Raw genomic sequence first — 26,930 nt, forward strand, 5'->3', positions numbered from 1 at the left:
TTGATAATCAACACCGAACATTACCAATGCAAAGTATGAGGTGAATACAATTATCTTTCTTTTGCATTTCATTCTGCGAAAACCGCATAATCTAAAAAGATATTGCACTCGATAGAGTGCACTGCATGCATACCTATGCCAACACTGTGATGGTCAACATATGCCATTTCCAAGAGGAACCAGTACATGGACAGAGTGTAAAACAGTGGCCTTTGGCTGCTTCACAGAACGCCTGCGTCATGGTGAGGCTGGCAGCCAGTGCCACACGCTGTGTGTTTTCAAACAACTCCCTCCCTACGGCGTCGGGACATCCCAGCAGGGGCTACCTTTCTGTTCACCGGGCCCGTTTTCCACGGTGCCGGTGCACAGAATCTGGGATGTTGTTCAAGTTATTCTTTTGAGCCATATATAGTCTGATTTTCACTGTATGGGGTCCAGCCACATGAGGCACAAGAAGTACAGGCGTGTGACTGGACTTCTATAGTGATGACGTTCGACGTGACGACTAACAAACTATACTAGTCCAGCCATTTCATGCAAAACGTTGGGTCAAACTCACACTACCTCACACTGCAACAGTTTGCAACAAAACTGAATATGTTCTGAATGACAGAGAAAACATTGTAAGGAATTGTAGAAAGGGAATGGCCTAAGTACAACCCTACCCTTTCTGCACTATTTCACCATATGCTGTATTGCTGCAAGTCAACTCAGCCCAGGTGATAATCTATTTATTTATTTATTACATTTTGATTAATCTAATAATTTAGAAGCACTTTGACTACAGGGACACTATGGTTCATGTGATTAACTGGGGGGAAAAAAAGATCCTAGCCTAAATGTACTTTTGCCTTTAATATTTTATTCTATTTAATTCATTTCTACTCCTTATTTCTCTTTAAATGGCCTTTTATGCCTTATTATGATACACTTTGTGTGATACAAACATAGTGGCTTTGCCTTACATGGACTTAAAGGACTCACAGTGCAAGAGGTTCTCTAGGTTACTTCACAATGGAAGGCTTTGTTGATAAATCACTGTGCCAGCCAGGTACGGTACTTTGAAATTCTGAGGTGATTCTTTGACAGCTTGGCAAAGCCAGGAGCACATTTCAGCATTCCCATAATATTTCTGTTCATGGTCTAAGGCGCTGTAGGCCGCCGCGGGTCTATCTATTCTGTGCACATTAGAAGCAGCGTGGCACAGCTGCGTAGTCTGTAGTGTATGTATGTAGCCCAGTGGTTTTACAATTTAAAATGTAGGCATTTAGCAGACGCTCTTATCCAGAGTAATTACAATCAATCAATCAATCAATGATCAATCAATCAAACTTTATTAAAGACACAAGGTCCATAGTGACATAAAAAAAACATACAAATACAGAGACAAACAAGAGGCAGACATTGTCTACATAAAATCACAAATGCATACAATACAGGCTTACTCACCAATGGTTCCACAGTTTAAAAACAAACCTGACTGAACTCAATAAAGGGTTGGTCAGAATAACAAATATAGCTGCAAGCAGCGATAAAGCGGGACCAAGATGGAAGAAGAACAATGCGCAATAAGAACAATATGCAAAAATGAGACTGACGAGCTGAGTTGTCTGTACCCGGGTTTGAAACAACAACCTTGCGGTCCAAGGGCAAGAGCTCTACTGACTATAGGCTACACGGAGACAATCAGTTACTCCATTGTTAACAGGAAAATCATTCAGTGTTAGTTCAGCATAAGTACTCAGACTTTTAGAAATTAGCAGATCTACATGCTCATAACATGTCCCGGTACGGTACGGTACGGTACAGTACGGTACAGTATGGTACAGTATGGTACAGTACAGTACAGTACAGTACAGTATGGTGCAGTACAGTACAGTACGGTGCAGTACAGTACAGTACAGTACAGTACAGTACAGTACAGTACAGTACCATATGGTACAATACGGTACAGCACAGTATGGTACAGTACAGTACGGTATTACACATTGCACTTATTACACTATTACACTACTATTACACTATTACACTATTACACTAAATACACTTATTACACTATTAAAAAATTTGACTCAATACACTATTTCAATATTACACAATTACACTATTACACTATGAGACTTATTACACTATTTCAGTTACTAGTATCTCTATTATTGTGATGCCATGTCCTAGTGCCTGATGGGTCAAATGTAATCTATTTCAATATTTATATAGTTGAGTCATCACAAATCTTGCAGCACACAATGGATACACTGAGTTGTCTTTACCGGGATTTGAACACACAACCTTGTGGTCCAACGGCGAGAGCTCTACCAACTGAGCTATGCAGACACAGTCAGTTGACTCATTCTAAACAGTAACATCATTCAGTATAAACTTTAGTGTGTGTGTGTGTGTGTGTGCGTGCGCGCGCAATTTTCATTGGCTCATAAAAACTTCATTTTTTCACTTAGAAAAAATGTGCTACGATTATTTGTCCGTATATGTCCAAAGTTCACGTGTAGAAGTTTTCGTGCATTTTGAGCAAAGATTCTGGGAGACGTTACATTTTAACTGTTTTTCATATAATTCAAAATGGCGGGTGATCTAAAGGTCAGAGGTCAAAAGTCAGAACAGGAAAGTTGTTGGGCATGAGGAGACACATATGTGTATCAAAGTGTCATTGCCAACGGTCAAACGGTTCATGAGATATGCACGTTCAAAGTTTGCAAGTTTGCAAGTTTTGCATCAATTGAGTGCTATAGCGCCACCATTTGGCCAATCGTGATGGGCTTCGCATAGTAAAGTGACATAAGCATGTGTGTGTATTAGAGGCAGAAGAATAATTTTCACAAAACAGCAATTTTCATTGGCTCATAAAAACTTCATTTTTTCACTTAACAAAAATGTGCTACGATTATTTGTCCGTATAGGTCCAAAGTTCACGTGTAGAAGTTTTCGTGCATTTTGAGCAAAGATTCTGGGAGGAGTTACATTTTAACTGTTTTTCAAATAATTCAAAATGGCGGGTGATCTAAAGGTCAGAGGTCAAAAGTCAGAACTCGGAAGTTGTTCGGCATGAGGAGACACATATGTGTATCAAAGTGTCATTGCCAACGGTCAAACGGTTCATGAGATATGCACGTTCAAAGTTTGCAAGTTTTGCAAGTTTTGCATCAATTGAGTGCTATAGCGCCACCATTTGGCCAATCATGATGGGCTTCACATAGTCACCGTTTGGCATGGTCCTCTATCATGTTGACAAGTTTTGCGCAAACCGACTGCACGGTTCAGTCAGAACAGCTATTTTTGGCAGAAGGAGAATAAAATAAAGTACTGATCATATAATTCAAAATGGCGGGTGATCTAAAGGTCAGAGGTCAAAAGTCAGAACACGAAAGTTGTTCAGCACGAGGAGACGCATATGGGTATCAAAGTGTCATTGCCAACGGTCAAACGATTCATGAGCTATGCACGTTCAAAGTTAGCATTTTCAATTGAGCGCTATAGCGCCACCATTTGGCCAATCGTCTTGGGCGTCGCATATTCACCGTTTGGCATGGCCCTCTACCAGATTACCGCGTTTCGCGAAAACCGACTGCACCATTCAGTCAGAACAGCTATTTTTGGCGGAAGGAGAAGAAGGAGAAGGAGAAGAAGAAAAATAAACACAAAAACAAAGAGTGACCAAAGTCACTGCGTGACTTCTTGGTCCCTAAATATAGCTGCAAGCAGCGATAAAGCGGGACCAAGATAGAAGAAGAACAATGCGCAATGAGAACAACACGCACAAATGAGACCGACGAGCAGAGTTGTCGGTACCAGGATTTGAACTCGCAACCTTGTGGACCGAAGGCGGGAGCTCTACTGACTGAGCTACACAGAGACAATCAGTGACTATATTGTAAACAGTAAAACCATTCAGTGATTTGGTAACAAGAAGGTGTGCTCATTTTAGGCATGTCTTGTGTGTGCGTGCGTGCCTGCCTGCCTGCCTGCCTGCCCCTGCCTGCCTGCCTGCCTGCCTGCCTGCCTGCGTGCGTGCGTGCGTGCGTGCGTGTCTGCCTGCCTGCCTGCCTGCCTGCCTGCCCCTGCCTGCCTGCCTGCGTGCGTGCGTGCGTGCGTGCGTGCGTGGCTGCATGCGTGTGTGTGTTAGGCAGACAATCGTTCATAACCATGGATTTGGATCAAAGATCATCTCTTTAGTTTTTGTGGAGTTTAACATAAGGTGGCTATTATCACACCAGTCTTTAAAGTTATTGATCTCACTGATATGGCCCACAGGGCGTTCAACAATATGCACAAATGAGACTCACAGGCTGAGTTGTTGGTACCTGGATTTGAACCAACAACCTTGCGGTCCAAGGGCAAGAGCTCGACTGACTGAGCTACACGGAGACAATCAGTTACTCCATTGTTAACAGGAAAATCATTCAGTGTTAGTTCAGCATAAGTACTCAGACTTTTAGAAATTAGCAGATCTACATGCTCATAACATGTCCCGGTACGGTACGGTACGGTACAGTACGGTACAGTATGGTACAGTATGGTACAGTACAGTACAGTACAGTATGGTGCAGTACAGTACAGTACGGTGCAGTACAGTACAGTACAGTACAGTACAGTACAGTACAGTACAGTACAGTACCATATGGTACAATACGGTACAGCACAGTATGGTACAGTACAGTACGGTATTACACATTGCACTTATTACACTATTACACTACTATTACACTATTACACTATTACACTAAATACACTTATTACACTATTAAAAAATTTGACTCAATACACTATTTCAATATTACACTATTACACTATTACACTTATTACACTATGAGACTTATTACACTATTTCAGTTACTAGTATCTCTATTATTGTGATGCCATGTCCTAGTGCCTGATGGGTCAAATGTAATCTACTTCAATATTTATATAGTTGAGTCATCACAAATCTTGCAGCACACAATGGATACACTGAGTTGTCTTTACCGGGATTTGAACACACAACCTTGTGGTCCAAGGGTGAGATCTCTACTGACTGAGCTAGACAGAGACAATCTTTTACTCCATTGTTAACAGGAAAATCATTCAGTGTTAGTTCAGCATAAGTACTCAAACTTTAGTGTGTGTGTGTGCGTGCGCGCGCAATTTTCATTGGCTCATAAAAACTTCATTTTTTCACTTAGAAAAAATGTGCTACGATTATTTGTCCGTATATGTCCAAAGTTCACGTGTAGAAGTTTTCGTGCATTTTGAGCAAAGATTCTGGGAGACGTTACATTTTAACTGTTTTTCATATAATTCAAAATGGCGGGTGATCTAAAGGTCAGAGGTCAAAAGTCAGAACACGAAAGTTGTTCGGCATGAGGAGACACATATGTGTATCAAAGTGTCATTGCCAACGGTCAAACGGTTCATGAGATATTCACGTTCAAAGTTTGCAAGTTTGCAAGTTTTGCATCAATTGAGTGTTATAGCGCCACCATTTGGCCAATCATGATGGGATTCGCATAGTAAAGTGACATAAGCATGTGTGTGTATTAGAGGCAGAAGAATAATTTTCACAAAACAGCAATTTTCATTGGCTCATAAAAACTTCATTTTTTCACTTAACAAAAATGTGCTACGATTATTTGTCCGTATAGGTCCAAAGTTCACGTGTAGAAGTTTTCGTGCATTTTGAGCAAAGATTCTGGGAGGAGTTACATTTGAACTGTTTTTCAAATAATTCAAAATGGCGGGTGATCTAAAGGTCAGAGGTCAAAAGTCAGAACTCGGAAGTTGTTCGGCATGAGGAGACACATATGTGTATCAAAGTGTCATTGCCAACGGTCAAACGGTTCATGAGATATTCACGTTCAAAGTTTGCAAGTTTGCAAGTTTTGCATCAATTGAGTGTTATAGCGCCACCATTTGGCCAATCATGATGGGATTCGCATAGTAAAGTGACATAAGCATGTGTGTGTATTAGAGGCAGAAGAATAATTTTCACAAAACAGCAATTTTCATTGGCTCATAAAAACTTCATTTTTTCACTTAACAAAAATGTGCTACGATTATTTGTCCGTATAGGTCCAAAGTTGACGTGTAGAAGTTTTCGTGCATTTTGAGCAAAGATTCTGGGAGGAGTTACATTTGAACTGTTTTTCATATAATTCAAAATGGCGGGTGATCTAAAGGTCAGAGGTCAAAAGTCAGAACACGAAAGTTGTTCGGCATGAGGAGACGCATATGTGTATAAAAGTGTCATTGCCAACGGTCAAACGGTTCATGAGATATGCACGTTCAAAGTTTGCAAGTTTTGCAAGTTTTGCATCAATTGAGTGCTATAGCGCCACCATTTGGCCAATCATGATGGGCTTCACATAGTCACCGTTTGGCATGGTCCTCTATCATGTTGACAAGTTTTGCGCAAACCGACTGCACGGTTCAGTCAGAACAGCTATTTTTGGCAGAAGGAGAATAAAATAAAGTACTGATCATATAATTCAAAATGGCGGGTGATCTAAAGGTCAGAGGTCAAAAGTCAGAACACGAAAGTTGTTCAGCATGAGGATACGCATATGGGTATCAAAGTGTCATTGCCAACGGTCAAACGGTTCATGAGCTATGCACGTTCAAAGTTAGCATTTTCAATTGAGCGCTATAGCGCCACCATTTGGCCAATCGTCTTGGGCGTCGCATATTCACCGTTTGGCATGGCCCTCTACCAGATTACCGCGTTTCGCGAAAACCGACTGCACCATTCAGTCAGAACAGCTATTTTTGGCGGAAGAAGGAGAAGAAGAAGAAAAATAAACACAATAACAAAGAGTGACCAAAGTCACTGCGTGACTTCTTGGTCCCTAATAATGCTGTTGACAGAATCAGACAGCCTACACATACATTTGTACATGAGGTTCCTCAGCACAGCTGAGCAGGTGGGTACGCCGATGCTGACAAACATTACAGTAAGCAAGGACAACACAAGGTAATACATCAAATGCATAGAAATAGTCATAAGTAGGCCTAAACCCAGGCCCGGCAGCAGGAGACAATTAAGGATCTATCAGTCTAAACAGAAAAGCACTCCAAAAAAATCTATAATAGAAACTATGAACACTATAGGATGTCTACATAACATGCTATCATGTTTTCAACCCTTTCAATGTCAAGGCCCAATCCCATTACTTATAGTCATTTGAGCCACAGCCACAGACCACCACTTAAAGGACCACTTCACCACTTTTCAACATCTCTAAATATAATTGGTCCTCACTAATGTAAAATGGTGGTGTTTTACTAAATAAAACACCACCATTCTTTTCCTACTCAGTCTGTCTCATAGGAGGGCTTTGGGCAGTTCGGACACCCGTCCACCAGTGACATCATCATTAGGCAGATTTTCTTTTAAACAAGATTTGTTTTAAAATATATTTAGATTTTTATTATCGTGAGAACGATGGCTTCAACTTTTGCATTGCAACTTTTCAGGAAAAGAAAGCCTGCCGTTTCTATTAGCTTGGATTCACCATCGATGATGTCACTGGTGGACGGGTTTCTGAACTGCCCACAGCCTTCCTATGAGACACAGACTGAGTAGGAAAAAATGGCGGTATTTTATCATGAACATTAGTTAGGACCAATTATAGGAAGAGAAGTTGAAAAATGGTGAAGTGGTCCTTTAAGACTTTGAATTATGTTGTTCTCGCTGGATGAGATCTTGCCATAATTCCATGCTGTATTGATGTGTATAGGTTTTCAACTGGTGGTCCGTGAAGTTATTGAATGTGGTCCCTGACCATGCATTTAGTAATGTAGGAAATTTGAAGATTTGTTTTTATCCACTATAGTTTGTGCATCTGATGATGTATGATGACACATCAATGTTGTCAGCATGGGAAGTCGGATATAACTTCTACAGAAAAGGGAATTAGAACCGCGGATTGACTGGTTGAGTTGCCATTATTAGGAAATGTCCCCAATCATGCAATCGCATGTGTCTGCTGTATGAGTTTATGGAAGGTTAAGAGAACAGAATAACGGCAACCATGGGAAAGGAATAGATCAATGGTTCTCAATCTTTTTTGAGCTCCGGACCACTAGCATGATAGTTAAATAATGACTGTTATGGGCTTGATTTAATTCACCTCAAATGATCTAATTAAATTAAGCCCTTAACAGTCAATATTTCATTTCAGGCTTTTCCCCCCCCACACCACGCCCATCTCTATCCCCCACCCAACACAACAGTGATCCCCAGGTTGATTCTTAGGGACCGGTCGGGTGGTGGTCCCCAGGTTGATTCTTAGTCAGGGACTGGGTGGTGGTCCCCAGGTTGATTCTTAGGGACCGGTCGGGTGGTGGTCCCCAGGTTGATTCTTAGTCAGGGACCGGGTGGTGGTCCCCAGGTTGATTCTTAGGGACCGGTCGGGTGGTGGTCCCCAGGTTGATTCTTAGGGACCGGTCGGGTGGTGGTCCCCAGGTTGATTCTTAGGGACCGGTCGGGTGGTGGTCCCCAGGTTGATTCTTAGTCAGGGACCGGGTGGTGGTCCCCAGGTTGATTCTTAGGGACCGGTCGGGTGGTGGTCCCCAGGTTGATTCTTAGGGACCGGTCGGGTGGTGGTCCCCAGGTTGATTCTTAGGGACCGGTCGGGTGGTGGTCCCCAGGTTGATTCTTAGTCAGGGTCCCTATGTTCATAATCAGTTGAAAACCCACAACAGGCGAATGTTGTGGTGTGTTACTTCTTGTAAATTAAGTAATGCATTACAGATATTAAACAATAATTGAACTGTTGAGAGTGTAACATGAAACCAAATCTTCCAGGATTCCAAGCTAATAAATACAGCCTTTCTCTTCCTGGTAAGTTAGCACGCTGAAACAGAAACCATTGTTCTTGCATTGATTGACTGAATATTTTATTAACCAGATTGTTGACAGTACAGGTAGTAGCACAGTCAAAGGTTATGCTAAAAGGATAACACTAAAAGGCCCGTGGGGGCTTGTTTCTCTTGTGGTCCATCAATAAAAATAATCATATATTAGGCTATACGTTTGAGATCTTGTTTGCTCACCAATGATGTTAAAGGTTCAAGGTTGTTACAAGGTTGATACAGAAAAGTACATTTACTCAAGTACTGCCAGGGGTGGATTGGCCACAGGCAGTGGTGGAAAGTAACTTAAGTGTACTTAAGTACTGTACTTAAGTACAATTGTATCCTCGTAGCAGTTTTTGTATTGACCTGCACTTTCGATTGAACTGTACCCATTCTACAATCTGTGAATAACATTTTCTATCTGTCTGTCTGTCTGTCTGTCTGTCTGTCTGTCTGTCTATCAGGCCTGTCTGTGATCTGAACAATCTTGAAAATGTTTGGAATAATGATTTTGAATAATCTTAAATATTAACATTAAGGGGGTCCTTGACATTGACATGGACATGAACAAGTTTAAAACCACTGGTTTAGAGATCAGATGTTGTCCAATGTCCATGCTTCAGCAGTATATGTCTCAGTCTCATCCTGTCAGGACAGGTTTTACAGTCACACAGTGATCACACGCACACACGCGCACACACACAGTCACACACACACACACACACACACACACACACACACACACACACACACACACACACACACACACACACACACACCTCCCTCTCCCTCGCTCATCTTCAAACGACTCCCTCTGCTCTCGTCTCGTCCAATCACAGTGTTTTGGTGACAAACAGACGCTGTTCTTTCTGGTGACACAAAGAAGCAGCGGAGAGGAGAGGAGAGGTCTCAGATCAGCACCTTGCATGCGCTCTGGGTCTGAGGGGTCTTATATATTCTGCATAATATACTCGATCGCGACAAAAAAAAAGAACCCGGGTTAAAGAAGCAAGCTGTCTGCTCTCTGCTGTCTCTGCAAGTCTCTGTCTCACACATTCTTTCAATCACAGCGGGACGGCATGCGTTTCAACTCGTCTCAACAAAAAGAGACTTGTTCACAGGAGTAGGACGACAACAAAAAGACACTTTGGGACAGCCGGCGGGGTCGGGGACAAGTCCTGTTGTACACAGTCTGTCTGTCTGAATGAATGAATGAATGAATGGTGTGGGGTCGCTTCACTTTGTCTTTGCCGTAAGACAAGTACGCCCGGTTTTATAATAGTTTGGAGAGAAAAAAGGCGACCTACCCTACCTACCTACCTGCTGCAGCCTGGGGCGTTCCTCATGCAATGCAACCTAATCTGGGAATCTATCAAGGAAGTTCAGTTGTTGCATTGCATGCAAAACCTTGAAGGAAAAGTTTCACTTTAGAAGGTAAGGCGGTAAAAAAGCGTCATTGTGTTGGGAGAACTGTGCATTTGCATTATTATTCTTTGTTGTGATCACATAATAATGGTCATAATTGCTTTATTATGAGGTAAACTACGTGTGTGTGAATGATTATGGATTGATTCGTTTTAAGACGTTTGGTGTATGTGTATGGTGTTGCAGAATTAGCTCTGTGTCAGGGTGTGTCTACTATACAGTCAGTAGGCTGCTACACTGTACACACACACACACACACACACACACACACACACACACACACACACACACACACACACGCACTGTACACACAGAGCTGGCGATCGAGTATTTTATTTGTCACACTGTGTGAGTGTGTCATTGTGTTTGTGCAAGCAAAGTGCATGTTATTATGACTCTAGATAGAAGTAGAACACTGTTGTAAACAAGACAGTCTTTAAAACACATGATCACCTGCTGCTATGCACGCAGTCGGTGGTAAAAGTAACAATACCACAAATCCACAATCTAGAAATACTCAGTTGCAACTATGGAAAGGCCGGTATTTAAAATGTACTAAAAGTCCAAATGTATTGGCATAAAAAATAGGTAGCCTATATATAGGCTATATGGCTTCACCTGAAGAGAGTTGGTGTAGAAGATGTATAGATGGAAAAAGAACTCGCCAAGTACAGTGCAACTTAGGTGTGTTTTAAGAGTAGTGGTTAAACTGAAGTGATTCCAAATGCTATCAAAGTATTCTGCGGCACCACTGGACGTCACAACACCCTTTGAGAAACTCCTGAGGATACCTGCTTGGATACCCCACTCTGAGAACTACTGTTTATGGCCATTCCTTGTCCTAGGGTGGAAGAATTCTTAGGTGGAGACTTACCACAAAATGTGAATATAGAGGGTATGCACATGACATCCATCATACCCAGAAGTTATGAGGGAATGCCTACTGTATGGCAAAAAAAACTATACTTTCTGGCCTTGACAGCCCATACATCCAAACAGAAAAGTCCTATCTGATTGCATTCAATGACTATATAAACAACATTAAATTAACTTTGTCACTCACTTTGCCACGCTATCTGCCATTCACTTTCTCCATGCGCATGCCCTCTATGTGTGCAGCTACAAATCTAACATGTTACCCTATCATCATGAACAGACACAATGAGAGAAACCAAACACGTTAGGTGAGTCCACCTTGGATGAAAGTTGCGGGAGTTTAACATATAATTCACTAATAACTACAGAACAACACAATTCCTTATGATTACCCCCCACTTTTCTCCTAAAAGGCCTCCACATAAATATTCACCACAGATTTCATAACATCTAATCTTTTATCATAATTCAACTCTGCTGTCGGGCAGAAACAAGACAAACATGTCCAAACTCCAAATTATTAACTTTTCAGGAAAGACAAACAAAAAAAACATGTTTTTAGAACAACGCAATATAGGCTACTGCTTTGTCAAAGTTGGCATGGTAACTTTATAAATTGTCAGAGACTTGAATGTGTGTCTTTATAATATTAGCATCACTTCACCAAAAATACATTATGAAAAATGGAGATAGCTGGTTTCTCCCCGACATAAACAAAATATAAATTCAATTCAGTCAGGTGAAGGAATGCAGTCTCTTGGCCCAGCCATGTGACTTATAGCTTGGCAGTGCATTGCGGTCTGCACTGCACAATAGTGGGAGAATGCAGATGGTTGTAATTTAAGTTGAATTCCTATTTAATGGGATGCTGGTAAATTATACATGTGATAAGAGGAGAGCGGCTGCTGAATGCACTGCATGCTCATACGTAATTAAACAGGCATAATTTCAACCAAAACAAGACCCAAAGTAGGCTGTTGCATTTTTATGTGTATCCCCTCTCAAATTAGTTCACTATTAAAGCAGGGGTTCTCAAACCTTTTTTCATGTCAAGGACCACACTATTAATGAATGTATTTGGCCGCAGACAACCATCTGAAAATATTTTGTGCAAGGAACCCCATCATTTGTGTCGTTAAAATGTTGAATTCGTTCCCCAAATGCATCATATATTTGTTGTGACGTCTATTTTTCAAGTACTTTATTTATCCCATTTTGGGCGGGAACCCCTTTTGGTGTTAGCATTATGTTATGCTTTAGCTATTGAAAAACAGCAGATCTACAAGCTCATAGTGCGCCACGAGTGGCGCGCTACGAGCTTGTAGGTCTGCTATTTTTGAAAAATCGAAGAACCACTGACATAGAAACATAGCTTTTTCAGAAAACTGTCAGGATGTAGAAGACATTTTTAGAATCTGATCTCAGGTCAAAATGGGTTATATAGGACTAAATGTGCTAATTTCTGATACTACGTCATTTTGTTGGGGACCCCTTGAACCAACTCAAGGACCCCTGGGGGTTCTCGTACCCCACTTTGAGAACCACTGTATTAGGGTTCAAGTCCTGTGGTTTTCTGAAAATGTACCAATCCTTTTGCAACCCATGACGTGTCAACGACTTGACATTAACTTATTTGACATGGAAACCACAATCACGGACGAACCAGATGCGTTGCTTAAAGTGTATATCAGCACAAGACGAGTACGTGCTAGTTTTCAACACCTGTGGCTGTCCACAGGTTAAGACATAGCATTGCATTAGGCCTGTCGCAACAATTATTGCATAATCGCAATCATCTGTGTGACAATTCATTGTCAAGTAGAATTTCATGACTATGACAGGCCCTACATATCATCTCTGTCGGGTAGAAACCTCACATGTCCAAAACTGTTCCTTTCCAGGCAGTGGCGTGCACAGATAGACACTAGGGGGTGCTAGAGCACCACCTGCCCTTGCCCTCTGGACAGCAATGTGTCCTACAAAACAAAACAATTTTTTTTTGTGTTCAGTGTACAGTATGTGGACCTTTGATCAATACTTGATAAAAAAAATCTTCTAATATATTATTTATGCCCCAAAATCTATAAATCTCACACTATTAAGGCAACCAGCCGGTTCCACGCACTGCACAAGGTGCCCTTTTTTCACTTGAGCACCTGCCCCTCTAAATGTCTGTGCACGCCACTGTTTCCAGGATTCAAATTGAAAAAAGTACCAGATCTACAAGCTCGAAACGTGTCGCTTCGTGCCACGTTTTCGAGCTTGTGGATTTGCTACTTTTGGTACTATTGTGTGACACTGTAGTATGATCAAGTAGGCAGTAGGGCTTTTTTTTTAAAAAGATGGGAGATGGAGATGGGCGGTTTCTACCCGAGAGCGGTGATATAGAGTGTAGGATGCAGAGGTATTTGCGTTGGGTGTTGGGTGTTGTCTGACGTCGTTGACAGGGTATGTGAAACATCTCATCCGTAGGGCGTTCTCTGACATGCTACGGCTCATCTGCGAGACAAAGCATGCATGTCTGCAGGTAAGAGCAGCAGTAGTAGTAGTAGTAGTAGTAGTAGTAGTAGTAGTAGTGGTAGTGGTAGTAGTAGTAGTGGAGTTTGGTTAATATCCTACTACAGCTAAGTCAAGTCACTGGAAACCAGAGTAGTGTTTAATTGGGCTTGTAGTCCGTACTGTGAAGTAACATGAGTAGTTACTTTAAATGATGTTTTTCCTCCACTCTAGATGAGCCCTTGTTGTGATTTTGTTGTGCAACAAACCCAGAGAGTCTCACACTTCCTTCCTTGTTTTGGGGAACGCACGCACACAACTTTGGCTTCATCTTGCACAAGCCGTGGCAGGCCATTCTGCAAGAATCTCTTGTGTTGTGTTAATAATGATAATAAAAAAAAAAAATTGTTTGCACCTTTCATACAGGGTTGCAGTTCAAAGTGCTTCACACACAGAGATACCGATCTAGACATTTACAGCAAACACCAGACAAAAACACAGCATATGGTGAACGCCGAACGGGAACGTACAACCCCCCCCCCCCCCACCCGCCATGAACGCCGACCGGGACCGTACCACTCAGACTAAAACCCTCAACGTGGCTCAGCTGCAGCATACCTGAGGCAATGAATATACATACAGTAGGCTCACAGGTTGCATATCGAAAAACACGTTACATATGGAAATATATCTCCGTAACCATTCCAAACGGAGCTAGTAATCTAAATACTGCAGGCCGGGTGTCGGCTGCTGCTCACATATAGCTGTGCCTGCCGTCTGTGGCTGTGACAAGGAATGGGACAGCTTTGCGGGAAAGTTGATTAACCCATAGGCCTGACGTCGATATTTAAAAAAATCCTGACAGTTTCTCTGAAAGAATATATACTCAAAGATTTGCGCCACATTTTCACGACTTTTAAAAAATAGCAGACCTACAAGCTCGTAGCGCGCCACTCGGTGGCGCGCTATGAGCTTGTAGATCTGCTGTTTTTCAATAGCTAAAGTATAACGTAACACTTACCAAAAGGGGTTCCCGCCCAGAATGGGTTAAGTAGTCTCTTTATTGAGTGGTGCAACCACTCCTATAGACAGCTATGTGTGTCCCTGGCTGGGTCTGTCCGAGCACGAAAATAGCTTTTGGTTGGTTTTCACAACCAAGTGTCACTGCTGCGCAGCCTAACACACGTACACACATATTAACTGTTATATGATGATTTGAGGTGTTACAGTACAGTACAGTACAGTACAGTACAGTACAGTACAGTACAGTACAGTACAGTAGAGGGCCCACCTGGGAATCCCCGGGGACCCCTACGCGGTAACTCTGTCATTTCTCAACCGTTTCGGACGCGGGGCAGCTCGCCAGAAGCAGGCCGGCACCCTGGCCGTGTTCTTGTGGATTTGGAACTTCCAGGACCCCCCGGGGACCCCCACACGGAGTTGCACCACTTACTTCACACGGGTGTGATTTTTTCCTTCCAGTTCAAGTGGTAAAGTTAACGTGGGCAATTGGGCATGTGTCCATCTTTATGATTACTGTTGTCTTTCACCGGCATGCGACTTCACTCACCTCCACTCATTGTGGATGGAGCTGTTGTGTGTTTGTTGTGGTTCCATTTCCAATGCCACCTTTACTCCATATACTGTAACTGTATCTTGCCCTGCACTTTTGAAAGAGTCTGTGGTTCTGGTTCTTTTATGTCTTGTTTTGACTGTTCAAAGAATCAAAACTCAACTTTACCAGGCGACTGCAGAGTCTCCAGTGCTAAAACTGTTCACAGTCAGCAACACCAGAGCAAATACGTCTTTACTCTGTAAATGGTAAATGGTGCATTTATATAGCGCCTTTATCCAAGGCGCTTTACATAGATTGTGCATTACATTCACCCATTCACACACACATTCATACACCGATGGCGGTGGAAGCCATGCAAGGTACCAACCAGCACATCGGGAGCAATTTGGGGTTCAGTGTCTTGCCCAAGGACACTTCGACATGTAGACAGGAGGAGCCGGGATTCGAACCGCCGACCCATGGATCATTGGACCATTGGATCATTGGATCATTGGATGACCTGCTCTACCTCCTGAGCCACAGCCGCCCACTCTGTAACGCGCAGCCAGACGAGCCAGCCAGTAAGCAGCCCAGTTTAAAGTGTAAAGCACTTTGTAACGTTGTTTTGAAAGGTGCTATAGAAATAAAGCTTTATTATTATTATTATTATTATTATTATAAACACTCTCTTAGCGATGAAGCGCCATGAAGGGCCCTTCACAATAAAGTGTCTCCCTTTACCTCCCAATGAACTATATTTTACACTGGTTACTATTGACAGGAAATGTAGTCTTAACAGGTAACTTAACAGCGTGAGTTTGTGGGAGAGAGAGCCAGAGAGAGAGAGAGTTTACAGTACTGTGCGACTGTGGCTCAGGAGGTAGAGCAGGTCGTCCAATGATCCATGGGTCGGCGGTTCGAATCCCGGCTCCTCCTGCCTACATGTCAAAGTGTCCTTGGGCAAGACACTGAACCCCAAATTGCTCCCGATGTGCTGGTTGGTTCCTTGCATGGCTTCCGCTGCAATCAGTGATGAATGGGTGAATGTGATGCACAATCTATGTAAAGCGCCTTGGATAAAGGCGCTATATAAATGCACCATTTACCATTTACAGTATACTACGGTAGGAGCGGCCGCCGGGCCCCCTCCCCCCGCGCGCCCTGGTGCGACTGCTTTCCCTGCTTCCCTTATATCTATATGTGATGTGGCGCCCTGGTGCGACTGCTTTCCCTGCTTCCCTTATATCTCCGCCCCTGCATACAATCATGGGCATAAAGGGACGGGCATAGGATATAGAATAGTCAACACACAAGACATAACATTCAATAGCTTAAAAGTTAAAACCATAGACTAGAAACATATTATTAATAAAGTCAAGTGCTGAGGGACCATATATACAGTGCTAATTTAGAGAGTGCTAGGAGAAGGCTAACTTAAAGAGGTGTGTCCGCTTATGTGTAAACATTTCTGTGGAGTTCAGTTAGCCTCTAGTTCCATTCACACTGAGCACTATAAATATAAAGATAACTATAACTGCATTGTTCTCCATTGTATGTGTGACGTGTATATATATGTCGGTGTGAATTCTGCCATCCACTTGACTAAGCACGATTTTTGAAACTATATTTGTATGCTTGTAGTGCTCAGTGGGAATGGCCCTTTAGTTCCCCAGGAAGTACTGTATGCTCCACAGTTTTGGTGCACATACTGCATAGAAAGGAAACGCTGCCTCTCCTATTTGCTGTTGTGTTGTGTTGTGTTGTGGTGTGGTGTGGTGTGTTGTGTTGTGTTGTGTTGTGTTGTGTTGTGTTGTGGTGTGTTGTGTTGTGTTGTGTTGTGTTGTGTTGTGTTGTGTTGTGTTGTGTTGTGTTGTGTTGTGGTGTGGTGTGGTGTGGTGTGGTGTGGTGTGGTGTGGTGTGTTGTGTTGTGTTGTAGGGTGATGTGATGTGGTGTGTTATGTTGTGTTGGTGCTGCAGGAGAGGAGAGCTCAGCTAAGAGAGAGAGAGAGCGGTCCACCCACACACACACAGTCACACACACACACACACACACACACACACACACACACACACACACACACACACACACACACACACACACACACACACACACACACACACACCCCTGCACCCCTGCTGAATGCCTTTCATTGCCCTGCATTACCATCACTATGGCCCTGACAGAATTATTGCCGCACTGACTTTAGCTCTCGGCGTGCTCGGCCCATTCGTCTGCAGCACTTCTTTTTAAACTTCTCGCACACGTTCGCCCGTTCCTCCTCCACCCGAGTCTCGCTTTTCTAGCCCTGTGTTAAATCTTTTGTCTTTGTGCCTCTGCAACACGTATCCCTTCCTCTGACTCTCTCTCTCTCTCTCTCTGTCGGATGTGAACCACGGTTTGTGATGTTCTGTTGAGAGAGGGAAACCCATGATATCCATGCAACCTTAATGTCTCTCAACCATCCCCCCTTTTCTCTCTTTGTTTTGGGTAGGTCAGTGCCATCCGTCTCTGGCTATGGACAGCCTGCTGAGTGGGGCCAGTGAAGGGGCCAGCAGTGCCCTCATCCAGTCAGCCCACAGTTCCTCCTCCTCCCCCAGTTAATGCGTTGCACTGTGCATGCATTGCATTGCATTCCCTCCTCCTCTGCTACGGTTAAAGACAGGTTTGTTACATTAACAACAGTATCCTCCACATTAATAGAGCACCAAAGTCTGACGCGGCCAATATCGCTAGAGGGCACTAAGTCCACGAGTTTGTGTACTTTTAAAATTTGTATTAAGAGCCCCATAGTGGGATCTTAGATCGCCTCATATAAGACCTGTTGGAAAAACAAATAAATCATCCCGGCGGTTTCAGTCATATTATGGATTTGAAGAATCAACTGACTGAGAGAAAACGCTGATGTTACTGCTGCCAAATTTGTTACATTTTCGCTAGAAACGGACTGTGTCAAATGTGACTGACTGTCGGAAACGATACAGAGACACCTCCCTGACAATATCGCAGAGACAGTTTGTTTATTTTTGGACCACAATTCTTATATGAGACGATTTTAACCCCAATGTTATTCTCCATAGAGGCAGAACGTCCACGAACCCCCTGGAACCAGGGGATGAGCGAGTGACATCAGGACTTTGGCGCTCTATTAAAGTCCAAACGAAAAGGGGGCCATGATGACGACGCCTCGTCCTCTATTGCTGCTGGCCCTCCTGTGTGTCGCCTGGCTCCGCCCCCTTCCCCTGACCGCGGCTCTGGAGGACGCGCCCTTGGACTTGGACTCCCGCAAAACGGTGCCCTATCACAGTGAGTCTGTCCCATCCCGTCGTCCTGTCACAGTGAGTCTGTCCCATCCCGTCGTCCTGTCACAGTGAGTCTGTCCCATCCCGTCGTCCTATCACAGTGAGTCTGTCCCATCCCGTCGTCCTGTCACAGTGAGTCTGTCCCATCCCTTCGTCCTATCACAGTGAGTCTGTCCCATCCCGTCGTCCTGTCACAGTGAGTCTGTCCCATCCCGTCGTCCTATCACAGTGAGTCTGTCCCATCCCGTCGTCCTATCACAGTGAGTCTGTCCCATCCCGTCGTCCTGTCACAGTGAGTCTGTCCCATCCCGTCGTCCTGTCACAGTGAGTCTGTCCCATCCCGTCGTCCTGTCACAGTGAGTCTGTCCCATCCCGTCGTCCTGTCACAGTGAGTCTGTCCCATCCCGTCGTCCTATCACAGTGAGTCTGTCCCATCCCGTCGTCCTGTCACAGTGAGTCTGTCCCATCCCGTCGTCCTGTCCCGGCTTTGTCTGTAGTTTAGACTCGGTACAGTTTTTTTGCCAGTTGCTTGAAAAGCACCTGGGCTACATTTGTGACCAGATTTGACTGAGAGCCTGCCATCGCACAAATTCCAGCTTTACACCAGAGGAGAACGTACATATGAAATAAATGCTGTAATGTCCACCACAGAAGTGAACCTTTCAAGCCTGTTTTCTCAACTCGCTGTTTCTCTGCAAGACAAAAACACTAAGGCATCACACTAAGGCATCACACTATGGCGTCACACTAAGGCGTCACACTATGGCGTCACACTAAGGCGTCACACTATGGCGTCACACAAAAGCATCAAAAGTAGCAGATCCGCAAGCTCGAAGCACGGCGCAAGGTGTCGTTTTTTTTTTTTTGAGTGGTGAAAAGTAATAGTTTCCACCTGATATTGCCTTAAACGGTTAAAGTATCTAGTGAAATATCATATTCCCTATTTTCCCCTATGTTATGTTATATTCTATTTAATTTATTTAGCTTTTAACTAAGTTATTAGTGTGGTTGCCCAAAGGGCAAACAGACTATAGTTATTAGTGTGGTTGCCCAAAGGGCAAACAGACTATAGTTATTAGTGTGGTTGCCCAAAGGGCAAACAGACTATAGTTATTAGTGTGGTTGCCCAAAGGGCAAACAGACTATAGTTATTAGTGTGGTTGCCCAAAGGGAAAACAGACTATAGTTATTAGTGTGGTTGCCCAAAGGGAAAACAGACTATAGTTATTAGTGTGGTTGCCCAAAGGGCAAACAGACTATAGTTATTAGTGTGGTTGCCCAAAGGGAAAACAGACTATAGTTATTAGTGTGGTTGCCCAAAGGGCAAACAGACTATAGTTATTAGTGTGGTTGCCCAAAGGGCAAACAGACTATAGTTATTGTCACACTTTTGTATTCTTCTTCTTCCGGAGTAACCTTCCTAACTTCTGCTGTGATTGGCCGAGCTTTGCATAACGTTTGTAGTAGCTAATTGGTTGTTGTTGGTTACGTAACCAATCTTGTTTATAAAGACATAAATTGCCTATGTAAGCGACTGCGGCAACCACACTTTGTAATTTTTAAAAAATTGCGACTTTTCTAGTTTGTTATTGTTGTTGCTGTTTTATTATATGTTTTCGTGCCATAGCTGAATGGGTAACGAGTAGGGGCGGAAATCTCCAGGTACCCGACTATTCCATTCGTTTCAGATTCAGATTTCACCCTCACCGTGTGTCTAATAATTAAAGTGCTTTCTTTTTTACGATTTTGTAACCCATTTTTCACCCCTGTGTCAATTATCTAATGTGATCCTGGGCTCTACACACACTCCGCCCACCTGGGGAGAGCAACGGACTTGAACTCCTTGAGCTTCCTTCATGCATGAGTGTCCAAGTCGCTCCTTTACACCTGACAAGGGGGAGTATTCCGGGTTGGACGTAGCGCGTGGAAGGAACACGTTATTCCAACCACTTCCTTTCCCCTCCATCAGGCGCCACGGCTGGCCAGGGGGAGGTAGTTTTAGAGACCAGGATTACTGCATGTTTTTTGTGAGGGTACCTACCCTAGGGGACACGCAGAAAGGCCCACACAGAAAGGCCCTTTCGACTGTGCCACCGAGGGGTGACGGTGGTGGTAGTGATGCCGCCTCACAGCTAGAAGGTCCTGGGTTCGATTCCCGCTGGGGACGCTGTGGGTGCTGGGGCCGTGTTACAAAATCGTGGGATAAAAAACATTAAAAAAAAAGAAAGGCTCTTTCGCCAACCCCACCTAGGGTATGGGCACTGATGACGCGGAGGAGAGAACACGCCGCCAGCACCCACAGCGTCCCCAGCGGGATTCCAACCCAAAGTGCTTTCTAATGATCCATAATAAAAACGTATTAATTTACTTCCATTATCTTTTATTACACTACAAACGGAAACATTAAGCAGCTTTCTTTAAAAACAATAATGAATTCTGTACCATACATGGTAAATAAAAAATGTTTTAGTGACATTTGTTCTCTTTCAATATTTTGGTAACTAACTCCTCTGTATTGTTAACATGATCTTTTAGGTGCCAACGGGCATCTGTTCAATGAGGACGGGGTGACTAACTCCTCTGTATTGTTTTAGGTGCCAACGGGCATCTGTTCCATGAGGACGGGGTGACTAACTCCTCTGTATTGTTTTAGGTGCCAACGGGCATCTGTTCCATGAGGACGGGGTGACTAACTACTCCACCATGCTGCTGAGAGAAGACCTGGGCCTGCTGCTGGTGGGAGCCAGGGAGGCTGTGTACGCCCTGGACCTCAGAGACATCTCCAACAAGAAGGCTGAGGTCTATTATTATTATTATTATTATGCAACTAGTCGACTAGTAATCCACTAGTTCACCTCGTTGGTACTCGTTGGTGACTAGTTGATAGTTGATTTTTTTCCCTCCCGTTTTGGAGGCCTCAAGATCAGGTAGATTATAGTTATAGTCACCAATGTACACCGTTTTTAATATTTACAAAAAAACAACAAAAAACTAAACAAAACACTTTTTTTTTAACATAATAGTCGACTAGTAAACTAGTCAACTAGGAAAAATCACTAGAAGTGAAAGCCCTGGGCCTCAGGGACATCTTCAACAAGCAGGTTGAGGTGAGAATGATGCCTTTTTGAAAGGTGTTGAAAGTGATTAGTGTTAAAAGTTCGAGGTCTCAGGATTGGAGCAACTCGGTCTGTATTCTCAGTACCAGGGATGGCCAATACTACTTCTAAATCAATAACACGATTATAAAAAATAAATAAAATAGCAGATCTAAATTCACTTTATTTTATTCACTTATGTTTATTCTACAGACCGAAGGCTTGTTCCCCTGGTGAACGGTTGGTTACAGGTCTTATGTCTGTCCCAGCTGGACTATGGCGACACTATTTATAGATTTGCCTGTTCCTCTACTTCCTTTCTGCCTCTTGGCCAGTTAGTTCACACTCCAAAAAAAGACTGTCTCAATGTGTCTTTATTTATTTTTTTACTGGTTAAATTAACCCATTTAGGCCTGAGATCAGAACAGTTTTCTGAAAAAGCTATGTTTCTATGTCAGTCGTTCTGCGATTTTTCAAAAATAGCAGACCTACAAGCTCGTAGCGCGCCACTCGGTGGCGCGCTATGAGCTTGTAGATTTGCTATTTTTCAATAGCTAAAGCATAACATAATGCTAACACCAAAAGGGGTTCCCACCCAAGTTTAAAAAACAAAAACAAAACAAAACACATTTCATTACACAGTTTCAGAAGCACTGATGTACAAAATGAACGCGTCTCATTCTAGGTGAGCTGGGAGGTGACGTCTCAGCAGCAAGAGGACTGTCAAAACAAGGGCAAGAATCCACAGGTAAGTTCAGATCAGTGATAGAATCCTCAGGTAGCTTCAGATCAGTGTTAGAATCCTCAGGTAGGTTCAGATCAGTGATAGAATCCTCAGGTAGGTTCAGATCAGTGTTAGAATCCTCAGGTAGGTTCAGATCAGTGATAGAATCCTCAGGTAGGTTCAGATCAGTGTTAGAATCCTCAGGTAGGTTCAGATCAGTGTTGGATCCTGTTTTACAATCGTTTATAAAGACATAAATTCCCTTGCAGGGTCAGAAGGGGCCTATGTACAGGTAGGTTCAGATCAGACCAGTGTTGATTTTGACTGCACGTTCGGATTTAGTTTCTGTCATAGTCTTTTTCTCCATTTCTGAATACCGTAATTTCCGGACTATAAGCCGCTACTTTTTCCCCATGTTTTGAACCCTGTGTCCTATTATATACAACGGTGAGGCTAATCTATGGATTTTTACAGCTAACGTCCACTAGGGGACCTTCTAAATCTATCTCTATGGCCACCTGCGGCTTATAGTCCAGTGCGGCTTGTATATGTACACATTTGTTTTTTTCCCCCTAAATTTAGCTGGTGCGGCTTATATTTTATAGTCCGGAAATTATGGTACATACCTGCCTACGCACACGCCTCAGAGCATACAGGTGTGCGTAAGACTTTGTTGCCTGCTAGTTTTACAACATGAAACAGTTGTGAAACTGTTTAATCACTTCCAATTCCACTTTTTTTTTTCTTTTTTTTTTTTTTGAAATCCTGTATGAGTTCTCTCTCCTGATTGGATCAAATTGGTATCCTGAACTGTAACCTTTCTATTTTAATAAAGCGCTGGAGAGATGGGAAGACCCCCGATACTGAATTCCATACTGTAATGACTACAATCAGTATATCAAACTAATATTATTTAACAAATCACTTGTCTTACACTCTTAATGTATTTACAGGTAGACTGTAAGAACTACATCCGGACACTTCATTCGATGGAGGATGGCAGAATGTATGTGTGTGGAACCAACGCCTTCGACCCGGCATGCAGATACATGGTGAGACACATCATTACCTAATTCCTGCATAGTATGCAGATACATGGTGAGAAACAGCATGTAGATACATGTTGGTGAGACACATCACTACCTACTTAGCATGTAGATACATGTTGGTGAGACACATCACTACCTACTTAGCATGTAGATACACGTCAGTAGCAGACAGTACGTACTATAGCAATGGTTCTCAAACTTTTAATTCCAACGACCCCACGATGACTCAGAGAATGTACAAATGGAGCCCTTGCACACTCTTGGAGTTATGGTACTGTAAGGGGTCCATTTGGAGTTACAGACCCTGTGTGCAACTTCAAAAAAGGAAGACAAAAATAATAATATTTGTGAACATCGAACATACGCAAACCAATTAAGCCCTATTAAACAACATTCACACAGTGCACACATCGATGCATTGCGAGCTTGTAGATCGGCTATGCTTGAGCATTTCTTCATCCAAAAAGTCACATTTAATGACCGATATGTCAGCCAGTGAGAGCGACAGATGATTTTAACCAGGACGTTTCTTGTGTAGTCGTACGCAGATGATTTTAACCAGGACATTTCTTGTGCAGTCGTACACAGATGATTTTAACCAGGACATTTCTTGTGCAGTCGTACACAGATGATTTTAACCAGGACATTTCTTGTGCAGTTGTACACAGATGATTTTAACCAGGACATTTCTTGTGCAGTTGTACACAGATGATTTTAACCAGGACATTTCTTGTGCAGTCGTACACAGATGGAACTCTGGCTCTGGAGGACAAAGAAGAAGACGGCAAAGGGAAGTGTCCCTTTGACCCCTTCCAGAGATACTCCTCCATCATGGTTGGTGAGTGACAGATCCAAAACCCCATTCTGGCAGCCAGCTCAGTAGCCTCCCAATCCATATCTCCTGGGATCCAATCCTGCTGCCGTCACTATTTTTCCAACAACCGCAGACTTCTTTTTTTGGTCCAATAGAGTATATTTTTAGACCACGACAGAGGGGTGCCGTCTCAAGCGTACTTGAGCCACGAGAGACACCACCGAGTGCGCTAAAGCGTGCAAGTTGCCGTGTCGAACGTTGCAAAGTTTGCTTGAGCCGACTCGGCCCCGCCCGAGTTGATCTGCATGTTGATCTGACCCCCCATGCCAAAGCGCCAGCGCTCGCCCAGCAGTCTGCCGTCAACGAGGCGGATGCGTGCACAAGACCTCGCTCTAAAGGGTGAGATCGCTATTTTCACTCCCTTTGACCAGGGGTTTTCAACTGATTGTGAACAAGGGACCACCACCCTGACATGGAATCAACCTGGGGACCACTGTTGTGTTGAGTTTGGTTAAGCTTAGTGCTTTTGTAACACTTGCTATGGATCCCATGTGTATACATCCCACTGTTTCTCAAACAATGGTCCATTGACTACTAACAATTTCCTAATAATGACTCAATCCAGTGCACTTCCCCCTCTTGAGATTCTAACTCCCTTTTTCAGTTGAAATTCTTGACCTCCAACTTGTGGAGGTCAAAGGTTAAAAATCAACAAATCCTACATGAATGGTCAGGGACCACGTGCAATACATCCATGGACCACCAGTGGTCCACGGACCACCTGTTGAAAACGAGAAGTGATCATTTCCTCTCCCTTTGGCCCGCTGAAAGGTGGATTTAGTTTGCAGGTGTTAACTTGCGACAGAGCCTCTGTGAATGGTTTTGAGGGATAAATATATCACTGACAAAAATCAAACTTCCTCTATATCCATCGCTCTCCCCCTACTATGAGTTGGCTTCACTTCTGTTCTCAACAGCCAGAACACAGAAAATGCGTGACGTTTGAGCCATTGTTTTTTTTTAAACCGGAAACCAAAGGAAAGTACGCACATCTCTAAAATACTTTCAGGTGCTGAACAAAAAGATAATTTTTTTTTTAAAACCTTAGTTACCTTAGTTACTGTATATACCAGGGGTTCTCAACCCGTGGGTCGCGACCCCTCGGGGGGTCGCCAAATTAGTTTGGGGGGTCCCCCCAAATTATTTAAAAAAATATATATATATTTTCACGATTTTTCAAAAATAGCAGACCTACAAGCTCGTAGCGCGCCACTCGGTGGCGCGCTATGAGCTTGTAGATCTGCTATTTTCAATAGCTAAATTATAACAATGCTTAAAACACCAAAAGGGGCTCCCGCCCAAAATGGTTTAAGGTTATTGTAGCAGTCAATTTATATTGGGGGTCGGGAGGGGGCGGGGCGGGGGTCCCGAGACATTGCCAAAGCATTTCCGGGGGTCCCCGGCCAAAAACGTTGAGAACCCCTGGTATATACAGGGCACTATACTTTTTTCCAGTTTACACTGAATGTCTTTGCCGAAAATAGTTGATGAACAAGCTTGCAACGCGACGAATTGTGGGCTTGTTAATTGGATATTTTCGGCGAACGTTCACCCCCAGAATAAGGACGCTAGGGTTCATGTGGTTAGGTGTGTTTATCTCATTGATTACAGCAGAGGTTCTCAAACGTTATTTTTTTGTCTCAGGGCACCCCTGTAAATAACCTTTTCATCCAAGGCACCACCTGAGTTACATTGTTACCTTACATTCATTACAGATCACTGTGTGCTTGACATTTAATCATCCAACACAGTGAACTTTTATGTTGCCGATATGTGTTGTCTAAGAGTGTGTGTGTGTGTGTGTGTGTGTGTGTGTGTGTGTGTGTGTGTGTGTGTGTGTGTGTGTGTGTGTGTGTGTGTGTGTGTGTGTGTGTGTGTGTGTGTGTGTGTGTGTGTGTGTGTGTGTGTGCGCGCGCGCGCACATGTGCGTGCGTCAGGGGACGACCTCTACTCGGCCACGTCTATGAACTTCCTGGGTTCTGAGCCTGTGGTGATGCGCAGCTCTGCAGCCTCTGCGGTCAGCTCGGTACGCACCGACTTCAAGAGCTCCTGGCTCAACGGTAAGACCTGCCCCTCCCAGCATGCAATGCTGCATGGAACCCAGTGGGGATGCGTTGATACATTGTCCCATTTAGGCCTGAGGACGATTCTACAAATGTCTTCTAAATCCTGAAAGTATTCTGAAAAATCCATGTTTCTAAGACTATGTCAGTCAGTGGTTCTCAAAGTGTTTCATGCCCAGGACCCGCAAAATTATATGTATTTGGCCGCCAACCCCAACCCCCATCTGAAAATATGTTGTTCCAGGGACCCCCCCAGAAGCAAAGATTTGAGTTAAAAACGTCTGAAAGAATATATATTCAAAGATTTGCGCCACATTTTCAAGATTTTTCAAAAATAGCAGACCTACAAGCTCGTAGTGCCGCGCTATGAGCTTGTAGACCCCCCGGTCCCATGTCCCCCCCCCCCCCCCCCCCCTCCAAGTGACTCCATCTTTAATGTCTCTGTATAGTCCTCACTTTTTCCAGATGGATTACGTCCTCATGGCATCAGGACAACACATAACAGGGACAACCGGGCATTGTTACTTCAGAATGAACATTTCAAAGGAGGGAGAAAAAAGGGGACAGAAAAAAAAAGAGAAACGAAACAAAAACCGAGAACGAAAGTATTTACAGTATTGCTGAGGGGA

At 43.5% G+C, this 26,930-nt stretch overlaps 1 protein-coding gene across 1 annotated transcript in view; it reads left to right on the forward strand.

Annotated features, from left to right (window-relative positions):
* Positions 1 to 9,698: 9,698 nt before the first annotated feature.
* LOC306942922 (semaphorin-4E-like) overlaps positions 9,699 to 26,930 on the forward strand; it is a 42,682-nt gene continuing 25,450 nt past the window's right edge. Inside the window, exons 1-8 of the mRNA XM_079529106.1 lie at positions 9,699 to 10,278; positions 17,689 to 17,859; positions 18,275 to 18,500; positions 21,150 to 21,295; positions 22,277 to 22,339; positions 23,269 to 23,367; positions 24,103 to 24,202; positions 26,176 to 26,298. Of these exons, the coding sequence (XP_079385232.1) occupies positions 18,368 to 18,500; positions 21,150 to 21,295; positions 22,277 to 22,339; positions 23,269 to 23,367; positions 24,103 to 24,202; positions 26,176 to 26,298 (664 nt within the window). The 5' untranslated portion in view covers positions 9,699 to 10,278; positions 17,689 to 17,859; positions 18,275 to 18,367. The remainder of the gene's footprint in view (positions 10,279 to 17,688; positions 17,860 to 18,274; positions 18,501 to 21,149; positions 21,296 to 22,276; positions 22,340 to 23,268; positions 23,368 to 24,102; positions 24,203 to 26,175; positions 26,299 to 26,930) is intronic.

The sequence above is a fragment of the Electrona antarctica genome, assembly GCF_951216825.1.
Source record: "Electrona antarctica genome assembly, chromosome: 1".
In the NCBI taxonomy this organism is placed as follows: domain Eukaryota; kingdom Metazoa; phylum Chordata; class Actinopteri; order Myctophiformes; family Myctophidae; genus Electrona; species Electrona antarctica.